At 39.3% G+C, this 14,962-nt stretch overlaps 1 protein-coding gene across 3 annotated transcripts in view; it reads right to left on the bottom strand.

Annotated features, from left to right (window-relative positions):
• KCNT2 (potassium sodium-activated channel subfamily T member 2) overlaps nucleotides 1-14,962 on the bottom strand; it is a gene marked incomplete at both ends in the record, with an annotated part of 316,392 nt that overhangs the window by 220,650 nt on the left and 80,780 nt on the right. For all 3 annotated transcript variants that reach the window (XM_084246074.1, XM_084246075.1, XM_084246076.1), the window contains one exon: nucleotides 659-738. In XM_084246074.1, coding sequence (XP_084102200.1) covers nucleotides 659-738 — 80 coding nt within the window. The remainder of the gene's footprint in view (nucleotides 1-658; nucleotides 739-14,962) is intronic.

Below are 14,962 nucleotides of genomic sequence, written 5' to 3'. Positions count from 1 at the left end.
ATTATTGGGAGTATGAAATATCACTGATACTCCAATCTTGAAGATACTTACAAGTTCAGTGCTTAGGCTAATTTCACATTCTCTTTAAATTGGAATGTTTCCCAAATTTGTCTGATATTAATCATTTAGATATTAATCCAGATTGTCTAATCAAAGTCTGCTTATCAATGTAGAATGCAGAGTATTAAAGATATTTAAGAAACCGGGCCTCCGCAGTGGCACAGCGGTCATGAAGCTGTCCGCAGACTCTGCAGCGCCGGTTCGATTCCCCACCGGCCAGGGAGAACCCCACATGGCGCAGCAGACCTCTCCTGCCTCACCCGTTGCTCCCCTCAGCAGTGTCTTTGGTCTGTCTGCCTGTTCTGCACCCCTCTCTGGCTCTGGTGAATTCTCTTACCCTCCCGTGCTTCCAACCTGTACCCCAGTTCTTGTATCAAATAAATAAATAAATAAATCTTTAAAAAAAAAGATATTTAAGAAACCTTATCCAAACCAGATGCAACAACTATAGTTTTCTAAATTTTTATTGCCTGGCAGCCAAGAATATAAATTTTATTCCTCTATATAAAATATATTTTGCAAAAGTTTAAACAATTAGAATTTTTTGAGGAAATATATACACAAACATATAGACAGTGGAATAAAGTAAATGACTTACTTGACCTCTGGTTTTTAATAAAGAATAACTTTAGTCTCTCTTTAAATGTGTTTTCATTCATATAGAATTCAACTTGTACCCTGAAAACAGAAAATGAAAACATAATTAAAGACTAATAATTAGAAAAGAAAAATAAATTATTTAATACACTATGTACTTTTAACATGAACCACAGAAAATTGAGTACAGTACTGAATTTTTGGAAAAAGAAGCTACTTTCTAATTTTAAAGATATAATCCATTCAAATATCATATATTTTTAATTATATTCTTTGTATTAGTGAATGTAAAGAGTAATATGGATGATTCGAAATAGCAATAATGCAAAGTCTTTAATATGTATCTTTGGAATAATTTTGAATGGGTGTTTTAATAATTTTCCCCATCATAAGAATACAATGGATATTTGAAAAAAATTAGTATGACTTGCTTATTATAAGAGAAATGTAAATCAAAACCACAATGAGTTATCACCTCAATCCTGTGAGAATGACTTATATCAAAATGACTGGAAACAACAGGTAGTGGCCAGATTGTAGAGAAAAAGAAGACCTCGTACACTATTGGTGAGAATGGAGACTAGTCAAGCCCCTATACAAGACATCATGGAGGTTTCTCAAAAAATTAAAAATAGGTCTAATGTATGGCCTAACAATCCTACACCTAGGTATCAACACCTCAAATGGAAAAGCACTAATTTGAAGAGACACACACATGCCTTTTTTAATTGCAGCATTATTTACTACAGCCAAGCTATGAAAATAACCTATATGCCCGAAAACGGATGAGTGGATAACGAAGATATGGTACACATATACACAAAGGAATAGAACTCAGATATAAAGAAAAAAAATAAAATCTGGTCATTTGTGATAACATGGATGGAACTGGAGGAGAATATACTAAATGACATAAGTCAAAAAAGAGAAAGACAATTACCAGATGATTTCATTCAAATATGGAGCATAAAGAAAAATATGAAATAAAATAAAAAAGATAAAATTAATCCAAAACAAGCACTAGAAATCAGACTGCAGAGTTGAGGCTACCAGAGGAGGAGGTTAGGATGGAGTGGAGAGCATAGGGGTGATGGTGCCCAGTGGAATATGGTGGAGGACTATGGGTGCTTTGGTGGTAGGTGTGGTTGTGGTGTGTGAATTTATACCTCTGTATCAAATACAGTGTTGTAAACCAATGTTACTGTAAAAAAAAAATACCCAAAAATGACCTGAATATTATGGGATGGGCCTGAAATCTTATTTTCAACAAGTTGTTTCATTCCACCTTAAGATTATTTGGGTCACCACATATGAGACACTTTATCTCTTAATTTACATATACTCATATTATACATGGTTAGAAAAGGAGTGCTAATGACAAACAGAATAATAAAATCACCAGATATGCTATAAACTAGAAAAATCCATTAAGAAATTGAATATTAGATATTTAATTCACCACAAATTATATCAAGCCTGTAAAACACCAACATTCTAAAAAATACATTTGTTTGCTCTTCTAAATACTAAAAGAAATATCTTTAAAGTGATGGGCATAATTAATATTTTTAAAATACTAAGCGAAATGAAACATTGTGTGCAGAGCATACCTAGTTGATAATCAACATTAGAAATGGGAATCTTTTTGTAGGAGTACTCATGGAAGTTAAAACTTATGAAGATATTAATGTATTAGAGAAGTTTTTCACTACTGTAATTGATGTTGTATTTTCAAGAAGTTCCATGAATATTTAAAAAGCAGTCTCTTATGCCATGAAAGCAAAAAGGGTTTTGTCAGTCAGAAATCAAGTTTTATCTATTACACCTTCTAAAGGAATTGAATGCTCTGTGACTTTATTTTTTTTTATTTTTTTTTTCATTTTTATTTTTTTTTTTTATAAATTTTATTGTTATATTCCCCATACAATTGCAGCCCCCCATTCTGACCCCAATCCCTCCCCTCCCGCCCCCGCCCCCCTAAAGGTGTCTCTGGTTCATAGTTTTTTGTTGATTTTGATTTTCACTTTCTTATAGTTATTCATTTTCCTGGTCCCTTATTTAAGTTTTCTAGATTCCTGCTATGAGTGAGACCATCCGGTATTTTTCTTTTTCTTTTTGGCTTGTTTCGCTGAGCATGATCCCTTCCAGCGCCATCCATGTTGCAGCAAATTGCATGTGTTTATCTTTTTTGAATGCTATACCATGAGATACCATCTTACACCAGTGAGAATGGCACATATTAAAAAAACTAGCAACAACAAATGTTGGCGAGGGTGTGGAGAAAAAGGAACTCTTCTGCACTGTTGGTGGGAGTGCAAACTGGTCCAACCACTGTGGAAAGCTGTGTGGAGATTTCTGGACCTACTAAACATAGAGCTTCCATATGATCCAGCAATTCCACTCCTAGGTATTTACCCAAAGGACACAGAAACATCCATTCCAAAGAACACCTGCACCCCTATGTTTATAGCAGCACTGTTTACAATAGCTAAGCTTTGGAAACAACCCAAATGCCCAAAAATAGATGACTGGATCAAGAAGATGTGGTACATATATACCATGGAATATTACTCAGCATTCTGTGACTTTATTTTTATTAAAGATTTATTTATTTACACATACAAGAGCTGTGTTACAGGCCAAAGGCGTGGGAGGTGAGAGGATTCACCAGAGACAGAGTGGGGAACAGAACATGCAGAATGACAAATACACTGCTGAGGGGAGCAGCGGGCGAGTCAGGAGAGGTCTGCTATGCCATGTGGGTAGCTCCCTGGCGGGGAATCAAACTCGTGCTGCAGTGGCTGCGGATAGCTTCGTAGGTTGCCTCTTAACCCCTTGCGCCACCAGAGAGGCTCTGCTCTGTAACTTTATGTGTTTGTTTTCACCTTACACGTAAATAACAAAAAGAAAGAAATTCAGATTCTTGTTACTTATTTCTCCGGTGGCACAGCGGTTGAGCGCTGGGTTGAGAAGCTGCCCGCAGCCTCTGCAGCACTGGTTCAATCCCCGGCTGCTGGGTGAGGGTCCCACATGGTGTGCAGACCTCTCCTGCCACCCGCTGCTCCCCTCAGCAGTGTACTTCGTCAGTCTGCCTGTTCTGCTCTCCGCTCTGGCTCTGGTGAATTCTCTCACCCTCCCACACTTCTGACTGTACCCAGTGCTTATATAAATAAATAAATAAATCTTTTAAAAAAAAAAGAATGAGTCCATTCTTCAGATAATATTTGGAGTTCAGTAAGTTCAGTACTGGATATATAATAGAGATGTATTTTTTAACTGAAATGAGATTTCACATATTATTTTGGACATATTCGATATTAACTACCACTGAGTGAATGCCTGAAAGGGTAATATCACCCCCAGTTTTTTCTTTGGTACGAAACTTAAAGACACTGGTTTGATAGTACAGTGAAAGAGATAAAAGGTTATAACTTAGGTTATAACTATCTGTCCCGACCCGCGGGATTCGGAGGCACGAAAAGAGAAGGGCTGAGGATTGAAATGAAGGGCTTGACAACTTGACGCTAGTGTTTGCTTCTTTATTTTTCCTTTTCCTTCTCTTTTACTTTTCCCTGTCTTTCTTACTTCCCTGGCCTTCTCTCCGCTCCTCTCGCAGCGCTCTCCTCTCTCGTGGTTCTCCTCTTAAATCTCTTTTCTTCTTCTCCTCTCTCTCCCGCGTTCTCCTCTTATACCCTCGTAGCTCCTCCCCCCGTACCTCCCAGTCTCATGTGCTTTACAGGAAAAACCTGTGGTTCTCCGAAGGCGAAACGGTAAAGCGAACTCATGGCACGCATCTGCAACACGGCACATACTCCGGACGGCTCCGGACATCTCCCCATTTTTTCTTTTAAATGAGACACCTGGCCTGTCTTAGGTTGGCATGTCCCATAACCAGCCTTACCCGTCATCGCTAACCCGGCGCACTTGGTCCGGACCGCTGTCTTAGGTTGGTCTGGAGGGGCTACGCCCTTAGCCGTCTTTGGCTCTCAGGTTCTCTAAGACTAAGGTGACCCATCCAGGAGCCACTGGGGAGTCCTGGTCAAGTACCATGGTGCCAAGTACTTGCCTGATTGCAATAGCACAATAGTTCTTTGTTTTACTTCCGTAGCCGACGGAGAAACCACAACCGAATGCACAAAAAGCCAAGAGCTAAGGCTACCACCCTGCCCCAAGCTTACAACTCTGAGAGGAGTCCTCTAAACCAGGCAATGAGACCCCCACCCATAACAGGGGTAACACAAATAAAACTGTACAGAGGGTTACAAGGTATGTGAGCAGTTAACAAAAGCGTGTCTATCCCTTTTTACATTAGCTAACTGCTGACTAAGCATAAAAAGTCCATTTCGTAAATGTCCATTCATATCTTGCTGTGTTGACAATGCAGAAGCAACACCGGCAGCTAAATTGTCCATAGTGTCCATATTTGCAGCAGCTGAGTGACAGCAATGGCGGCGGCAGCCGCGGCCACCGCTATTGAAATGGCGACAATAGCTGCAGTGATGCTAAAATCACGTCTCCTTCTAGGTAGAACAGGGGAAAGGTGTGCAGAAACAACCACAGGCATGACTAAAATAGAAGGTAGACGAACGATCACCGCCCTCTCCGCACTCCGGGCCCAGCAGGCAGAGAGGGCGCAGGTCTCCGCTGAACAGTTCAACACAGTGGCATCTCCTGCATTATTGGAAAGGACAAGAAAGAAGGGAGGGGACAAACAGACAGCAGCAGACAAACTCTCCGACCCATTATTCTGGACACTAACGGACTGTTCAAAGGTACTGTTTGCAGAATAAGTGCCATTATATAATTTCACCTCACCCTGGCCCACCAGGGCAAAAGGGCACCAGTCCAGACATGAACGATTATTACATACACAAATATCCTAACAAAGTCTCACATACTCATACAAACTAGCCTGAGCTTTCCAGGGTCTAATAGCTTCCTGACACCACTTACTAGCATTTTCAAAACACAAACTGTTTAACTATCGGTAAGAAGGCATCAGTGTTACCTAGAATTCGGCCAGCTGCAGTCATCAGTCTTGCTAGGAACTCCGCATACGGTTCTGTCGACCCTTGAATGACCTTTGTTAATTGAATGTTGGCTTCTCCTCCATCTTGCCTTATTCCAAATGGCACTAGCGACCTGATCCTGCTCCAGAAACCACTTACTAGTGATACTAAGGGTCTCTACAAATCTTTTAAGAATTTTCCTTACTAAGAGGAACCCCAAACTATTTTAGGAGAGCTTCCAGGGAAATAACTAACTGCCCCTTGGACATTGAATTGCCCATGATCCCAGCTATCTTACTTTACTTGCCGGCTCACCACAGCTGGTCCTTCAGCGTTTCCTTCGTTCTTTTTCGTGCCCCGCGCTGGGTGCCACCTGTCCCGACCCGCGGGATTCGGAGGCACGAAAAGAGAAGGGCTGAGGATTGAAATGAGGGGCTTGACAACTTGACGCTAGCTTTTGCTTCTTTATTTTTCCTTTCCCTTCACTTTTACTTTTCCCTGTCTTTCTTACTTCCCTGGCCTTCTCTCCGCTCCTCTCGCAGCGCTCTCCTCTCTCGTGGTTCTCCTCTTAAATCTCTTTTCTTCTTCAACACGGCATATACTCCAGACGGCTCCGGACAACTATCCTTAGGTTATAACTATTCAGAATGCAAACATGAATTCTTGAGAGTTTTCTTTTATTCCAACTTGTTCTACCTTGTAAATAATGACAATTCCCTACACATTTTTAATTTTCCCCCATTTTTATCAATTTAGGTTTATTTGTACTATTATACCATTATTTAATGACTATTTAGGAAAAAGTTACATGGCTGTTTATTTAATTTTTACAATATTGTTATGATGGGTAAGGCAGTCATAGCTTTATTTTATAGAATAAGAAACTTTAGTTCAAAAAAAAAGAAACTTTAGTTCAAATAATCTTAGTGACTTGCTCAAATTCAAACAGCTAGTAATTGGACAGAATTGTTTCACTCATCTGTCCCTTCCTTCTTGCCTATGCCTTTCATCAAGTTGGCTCTTCATTATTAGGAGAGTTCTAGGTCATTTGTTAAAGTATTACAAGAGCATTCAAACACCTAGTCCACACAGAGAAGTGTTTATTTCTGCCCTTTGAATACTGATCTATACCAAGTTCCTAGCCTTTTAAAAATACTCCTAAATTCTGATAATTAAATTATTCTAAAGAACAACCATTCAAATGGATTCTTATAAAAAATAAATTAAAGAGGCATACTACTGAGTTTTCATCTTATAAAATGAGTCACAACACTTCATGCTCAAGAGTTTCCAGGATTTACTACCCAACACTCAATTTTTACTATATGCACAAATACAACATTACTTTAAATATTTTGAAGTCCCTCATGGCATTTCTTAATTTCATTTTTCCCATATAAATCTTTTCATAAGGAGGTAAAGATTAACTCTGATGGACTTCAATTGCATTATCTGAATTTTTAAATGAAATTTTAAATGTTTTATATTTTATACATATAAAATATATACAAACACATTCACATGGATACAATACATACACATATATATGTGTCTTAATATATACACTTACATATATAGCAAGTGTGTTTACTGATATAAATGGTAATGAGGAAAGAATCTGGGGTGCTAATCACTATCAATTTTCTTTCATTATGGATAATGCTGACAGTCGCTCAATAATTGTATTTATGCTGCTGGCACTCTTAGGTAATCACAGCTTGTAGGTAGTTGGAAATACATAATCTTGAGGTTTCCATGGTAAAACATATTACAAGTGCACCCAAAAGCACTTTTGTATTCAAGTCATTCTTCAGTTAAAAAACTCAAGTCCCGGAAGAAGAAAGTGGCCATAAAAGAGGACCAGAAGGGAGGAAAGCGCAGAACCCTGCTCCCCTCCCCCACCCACAGAGGCGGCACTCTCCGACCAGCAGAGAGGAGGAAAACAACAAACTAAAAGGACCAACAAGAACAAACTACGCAGCAAGCGGGACTGTGAGTGGAAAGGAACTATTTCAGCCACCACACCCCGTGAACGGGAGCTGTGGAGAATCCTGCAGGATCCGCCATGGCGGTGAGCTCCTGGCGCCATTAAAGAGAGACACCGCCCCCCAGGAGGAGGCCAGCACCAGCACACAGCCCCGGGCCACCCGGTAAGCTTGCACAGAAAAGCGGCGCTCTGGAAAAGCAGACGCGGATCGGGATCGGAATCGCGCGGAAAAGCAGTGCGGTTGAATAGCAAGCGCAGGTCCCCGCGCCTGTAACCTAGGCTTGCGGGGAGACGCGCGGAGGAGGCCCTCACTGAGTGAGCAGGAACCAGGCGCCCAGGCACGGGAGCCAGATTCAAAAGGCGCCATTCCCGCGCCACTGAACTGGGCTACAGCCCGCGTCCTGGAACTGAGAGCTTTGGAACTGAGACCCGGGGCACGAAATTAGGGGCGTGGGTTCCCCACGACGGTGGGGCACAAGGCAGACACAGCACCCCAAAGCCGTTGAGGTTTACCTTACCATTCCCGCTCTGTTCCCAGTCCCCCGGGGTGGAAAATCAGCTCCCCAAGGGCTCTAGGAGAGATCTCTGGCGCCACCTAGCGACTTGAAGCCAGCAGAGGCTCCTGGAGGAGCCAGTGGCTGGGGAGTTAGCCCACGCCGGGCCCCTTCCGACCAGTAGTCTGAGCCCACAGGGGGAGCGAGCACCCACAGCTGGGGCAGACCAGGCGTGCAGAAGAGTGTGCCTGAGACCGGACGCGCAGGGAGTGTGTCCCACATCACCATTTTAGAACAGGGACATTTCTTCAGTAAAGACTACATTTCTTCAGTAAAGAAGGCTTCCTCAGGAGCCAGAGGTGAGCGGGGGAAGTCCGCCCACGCCAGAGCCCCTCTGGCCTGCAGTCCAAGCCCAGAGGGGGAGCAGGAACCCACCGCCGGGGCAGAACAGGCGCACAGGGGAGTGTGTCCTCACATCGGCATTTTAGAACAGGGACCTTTCTCTAGTAAAGACTGCTTGAAACTGACACATGGCTCCAGGAGGAACCAGAGGGGAGCACAGAAGCTCGCCCAAGATGCCGGCCAGTCCCAACAACACAGTGTCCCAACGCATGCGGCAAATTAGAAAACAGACAGTAGGAAGTAGAAGAACTACACGCAACCTAGCAACTCCCCAGGGAAAAAGCACACCACAAAAAGAAAACCAGCCCCCAGATTGCAACGACAGTAACTTGGAAGAACTTCTGAGCCTTCCAGAAAGAGAATTTAAAATTGCCGTGATTAAAAAACTGACAGAAGTCATAAAGGAAAACAATGATAAGGGAAAAATAATCAACGATCAGAAGAATGCAATTGAGTCCCTAGAGAGGGAAAACAATGGTCAGAAGAATGAAATTGAGACCCCAAAGAGGGAAGTAAAAGAAATGCAGGAGATCAAAGAATTAATGGAAGAACTAAAAAATTCTGGGAAAAGCAATGAAAGCAGAATAGATGAAATGGAAGAACGAATAAGTAATCTTGAAGACACAGAAATAAAAAGAACCAAAACAGAAAAGGAAAGAGAAGTACAAAGGAAAAAGACCAAAGAAAGACTTCGGGAAATATATGACTCCATGAGGAAAGAAAATATAAGAGTTATAGGAATCCCAGAAGGAGAGGAGAGAGATGTAGGAACAGAGAAAATATTCAAAGAGATAATTGAAGAGAACTTCCCAAATGTGAAGAAGGAGCTGAAAATTGATATACAAGAAACAAGAAGAACACCAAACTTCCACGACGAAAGGAAAAATACAGCAAGACACATAATAGTAAAGCTCCCAAGAATCCAGGACAAGGAAAAAATAATGAAGCTGACAAGAGGGAAGAAACAGATAACATTCAAAGGAAAGCCAATCAGGCTGACATCAGACTTCTCCAAAGAAACACTACGGGCAAGGAGAGAGTGGAGGAACATAGTCAACAGACTCCAAGAAAACAGATGCCAACCAAGAATACTCTATCCCGCAAAGCTCTCCTTCCTCTTTGAAGAAAGAATATGGACCTTCCCAGACAAACAGAAACTCCGGAATTTCATTACAACTAAACCCCCACTCCAAAAAATACTACAAGGAGTCCTAAAGCCAGAACCTCAGAGGGAAGAATAACAATGAAAGAAGGCCAAAAAAAAATTATTAAAAGAATAAATAAATAAAATCAAAGGAAAGAAAATCACAATGGCAATACAGATGCTAACATATCAATATTAACTCTAAATGTAAATGGACTAAACTCTTCAATAAAAACACACAGAGTTGCAGCCTGGATTAAGAAACAAAACCCAACCTTTTGCTGTCTCCAGGAAACACATTTAGCTACAAAAGATAAAAATAGGCTTAAAGTTAAAGGATGGAAAACAATCCTACAATCAAATGGACCAAAAAAGAAAGCAGGAACAGCTATACTTATATCAGATAAAACAGACTTCAAACTCAAAAAAATAAAAAGAGACCCCAGTGGTCACTACATTATGATCAAGGGGACAATACTTCAAGAAGAAATAACACTCATTAACATATACTCACCAAACGAAGGAGCACCAAAATATATCAGACAACTGTTGTCCTCTCTGAAAACAGACATCAGAGAAAACACATATGTAGTGGGAGACTTCAACACACCACTATCAACAATGGATAGATCAACAAGACAAAAAATAAGTAAAGAAACTAAAGCTCTAAATAAGGACCTAGAGCATTTAGGCTTAACAGACATCTATAGAACACTAAACCCAAAAAAAAAAACGGAGTACACATTTTTCTCAAGTGCACATGGATCATTCTCCAGGATGGATCACATACTGGGGCACAAGACAAACATCAACAGATACACCAAGATTGAAATCATACCAACCATTTTTTCTGACCATGAAGGCCTCAAAATAGAAATAAACCATAAAAAGAAGGCAAGGAACTATTCTACCTCATGGAGATTAAAAACCAAACTACTGGAAGACCACTGGACTAATGAGGAGATCAAAGAAGAAATTAAAAAATTCTTTGAATTGAATGACAAGGAGGACACTAATATCCTAAATGTATGGGACACAGCAAAAGCAGTAATAAGAGGAAAATATATAGCAATAGAAGCTCACATCAAAAAACAAGAAAGAACTCAAAGAAACAACCTAATCTCGAAGCTCAGAGATCTAGAAAAAGAACAACAAAAAAACCCCAAAACCAGTAGAAGAAAAGAAATAATAAAAACCAAAGCAGAAATAAATGAAATTGAAACTAAAAAAACAATCCAAAAGATCAATGAAACCAAGAGCTGGTTCTTTGAAAAAAATCAATAAAATAGACAACCCCCTAGCCAGGCTCACAAAGGAAAAAAGGGAGAAAGCACAAATACACAGGATCATAAATGAAAGAGGAGAAATCACAAACAACACAGCAGAAATCAAAAGGATAATCAGGAACTACTATGAACAGTTATATGGAAACAAGTTCAACAATCTAGAGGAGATGGACAAATTCCTACAACTCTACAATCACCCAAAGCTAGATCAAGAAGAAATAGAACACCTAAACAGACCAATTACAAGCAGCGAAATTGAAATGGTAATCAAAAACCTTCCCAAAAACAAAAGCCCAGGACCTGATGGATTTACAAATGAATTCTACCAAAGATTCAGAGACGAATTAATGCCTATCCTTCACAAACTCTTCCAAAAATTGAGAAGGAAGGGACAATACCAAACACGTTCTATGAAGCCAACATTAAACTAATACCAAAACCGAATAAGTCAACACAAAAAAGGAAAACTACAGGCCAATCTCCCTAATGAACACTGATGCAAAAATTCTCAACAAAATTTTAGCTATCAGAATCCAACAATGTATCCATAAGATAATTCACCTCGACCAAGTAGGATTCACTCCAGGGAAACAAGGATGGTTTAACATCAGAAAATCAATCAACGTTATCCAACACATCAACAAAAAGAAATATAAAAACCATATGATAATATCAATAGATGCTGAGAAAGCTTTCGACTAAGTGCAACACCCTTTCATGATAAAAGCCGTTGAAATTCTTGGGATACAAGGAACATACCTCAACATCATAAAGGCCATCTATGACAAGCCAACAGCCAATATCATCCTCAATGGTGAAAAGCTGAAAGCAATTCCATTAAGATCTGGAACAAGACAAGGATGTCCACTCTCACCACTGCTTTTCAATATAATACTGGAAGTCCTAGCCAGAGCAATAAGACAAGAGAAAGACATCCAAGGAATCCAAATAGGAAAAGAAGAAGTCAAGCTATCACTATTTGCAGATGATATGATAATATACATAGAGAACCCCAAAAACTCCACAGAAAATCTAATTCAACTTATCAATCCATTCAGTAAAGTGGCAGGATACAAAATCAACACGCAAAAGTCAGTAGCCTTCCTATACACAAACAATAAATCTGAAGAAGAAGAAATAAAAAAAAATCCCTTTTATTATCAAAACAAAAAAAATCAAATATTTGGGAATAAATCTAACAAAAGAGGTAAAGGACCTATACAAAGAAAATTATAAAACACTGTTAAAAGAAATAGAAGAAGACACAAAGAAATGGAAAGACATCCCCTGCTCATGGATTGGAAGAATAAACATTATTAAAATGGCCATCCTACCAAAAGCAATATACAGATTCAATGCTATTCCAATCAAAATTTCAATGTCATTCTTCAAAGAAATAGAACAATTATTGATGAAATTCATATGGAATCACCAAAAACCCCGAATAGCCAAAGGTCTCCTGAAAACAAAAGAAGGAAATGGAGGCATCACACTCCCAGACTTCAAACTCTACTACAAAGCCATAATCATCAAAACTGCATGGTGTTGGAAGAAGAGCAGACATACAGACCAATGGAATCGAATAGAAAATCCAGAAATAAACCCACAGATTTATGGTCAACTAATCTTTGACAAAGGAGCAAAGACTATGCATTGGAGCAAAGAAAGTTTGCTCAATAAATGGTGCTGGGAAAACTGGGTCACTACATGCAAAAGAATGAAGCTTGACCACTACCTCACACCATACACAAAAATCAACTCAAAATGGATTAAAGAACTTGACATAAGACCTGAAACCATAAAATATATAGAAGGAAATATAGGCGAAACACTACGTGATTTGCACATCAAAGACATCTTTACAGACACATCACCCAAAGCAGTGATAGTGAAGGCAAAGATAAACAGCTGGGACTACATCAAATTAAAGAGCTTCTGCACAGCAAAAGAGACAATAACAAAAACAAAGAGAAACCCCACCAACTGGGAGAACATTCTTGCACCCAACACTAATGATAAAGGACTGATCACAAAAATCTGCAAAGAGCTGATGAGACTCAACAACAACAAAGAAAATAATCCAGTCAAAAAATGGGCAGAAGAGCTAAAAAGAAACTTCTCTGAAGAGGAAATGCAAATGGCCAACAGGCATATGAAAAAATGTTCAACATCACTTGTCATCAGGGAAATGCAAATCAAAACTACCATGAGATACCATCTTACACCAGTGAGAATGGCACATATTAAAAAAACTAGCAACAACAAATGTTGGTGAGGGTGTGGAGAAAAAGGAACTCTTCTGCACTGTTGGTGGGAGTGCAAACTGGTCCAACCACTGTGGAGAGCTGTGTGGAGATTTCTGGACCTACTAAACATAGAGCTTCCATATGATCCAGCAATTCCACTCCTAGGTATTTACCCAAAGGACACAGAAACATCCATTCCAAAGAGCACCTGCACCCCTATGTTTATAGCAGCCCTGTTTACAATAGCTAAGCTTTGGAAACAACCCAAATGCCCAAAAATAGATGACTGGATCAAGAAGATGTGGTACATATATACCATGGAATATTACTCAGCATTCAAAAAAGATAAACACATGCAATTTGCAGCAACATGGATGGCGCTGGAAGGGATCATGCTCAGCGAAATAAGCCAGAAAGAAAAAGAAAAATACTGGATGGTCTCACTCATAGCAGGAATCTAGAAAACTTAAATAAGGGACCAGGAAAATGATTAACTATAAGAAAGTGAAAATCAAAATCAACAAAAAACTATGAACCAGAGACACATTTACGGGGGCGGGGGTGGGAGGGGAGGGATTGGGATCAGAATGGGGGGGGCTGCAATTGTATGGGGAATATAAAAATAAAATTTATTATTTATAAAAAAAAAAAACTCAAGTCCTTCTTGCAATGTTCATTTGCAGGTCCTACTCTCTGTACTTCCTCATGTTATATAAAAAAATGATATTTAAGCAACCAAAACATAACTTAAAACTAAACATGAGAAGCAAAATAAGGGTACATTTTTTTCATTCTTAAGTTGCAAAGAAATTTTACGGTTCAACTTTTCCCCCTTATGCATGAAGGAGGGCCTGTCTGGGTCAAACTGTTACAAATGAAAAAGAAAAAATGGAAATAATAGAATATTTATTTCCTTTTATGCTGATAACTATATAAAAAAGTAGAAAATACACAGCATTTAGGCTTGAAATAAATTATTTTTGGTAAGGATTACATATCCTTACTACAACCACCTCAAAAAAAAGGTTATAAGCTTCAAAATCATTTCTATTTTTTCCTATTACCTCAAGTCTACTACGCCTCATTGAACATGTACATGTACTCATATACCTCCAAAGATAAGATACATGCATCATATTACATATGCATACCTAAACATACATATAGACAGGGAATGCTGTATACATATAAAAGTTGTTACTCCCAGAAAAGCTCACATATAATACAACTACAGGCAGTACAGGTCCATCACAAACCTAATGCCTTCCCAATCAAAACGTAACTATATGCAAATCTTTTCTTTTTCTCTACACTTACAAAATAATGAGACCATGAAAGAGCCCACATAATCTTAAACTCCTCGAATATTGCAGTAACTGACAAACTTTGAAGGAAAATATGATGTTCCTATAGTCCAGGATTGGTAGGAACAGCATGGCTAAATAAGAAAGCCCAATTTAGGGAAATATGTGTGTTTTAGAGGAGGGGGACACTGGGTTTAAAATAACCAGATCATAATCAACTGGTGCTAGTTGTTAATATAAAACTGGAAATTACATCAAGACACTAATATGTAGTGAAAGAAGCACTTTTTATGTCTATTTAATATTTCCCAGTGATGATATAAGATTTTTAAATCAATACTCCAAGTAGCCTATTCCATTTGCACCACACAGGGAGAAGCCATATTTCAGTAATGACACAGGTCACTGAGACACAGCTGTTTGTTTAAAATTT

Source organism: Talpa europaea, assembly GCF_964194135.1.
Source record: "Talpa europaea genome assembly, chromosome: 10".
Classification (NCBI taxonomy): Eukaryota; Metazoa; Chordata; class Mammalia; order Eulipotyphla; family Talpidae; genus Talpa; species Talpa europaea.
The sequence above is the reverse complement of the archived record's forward strand: the minus strand, read 5'-3'. Positions and strand labels throughout refer to the sequence as shown.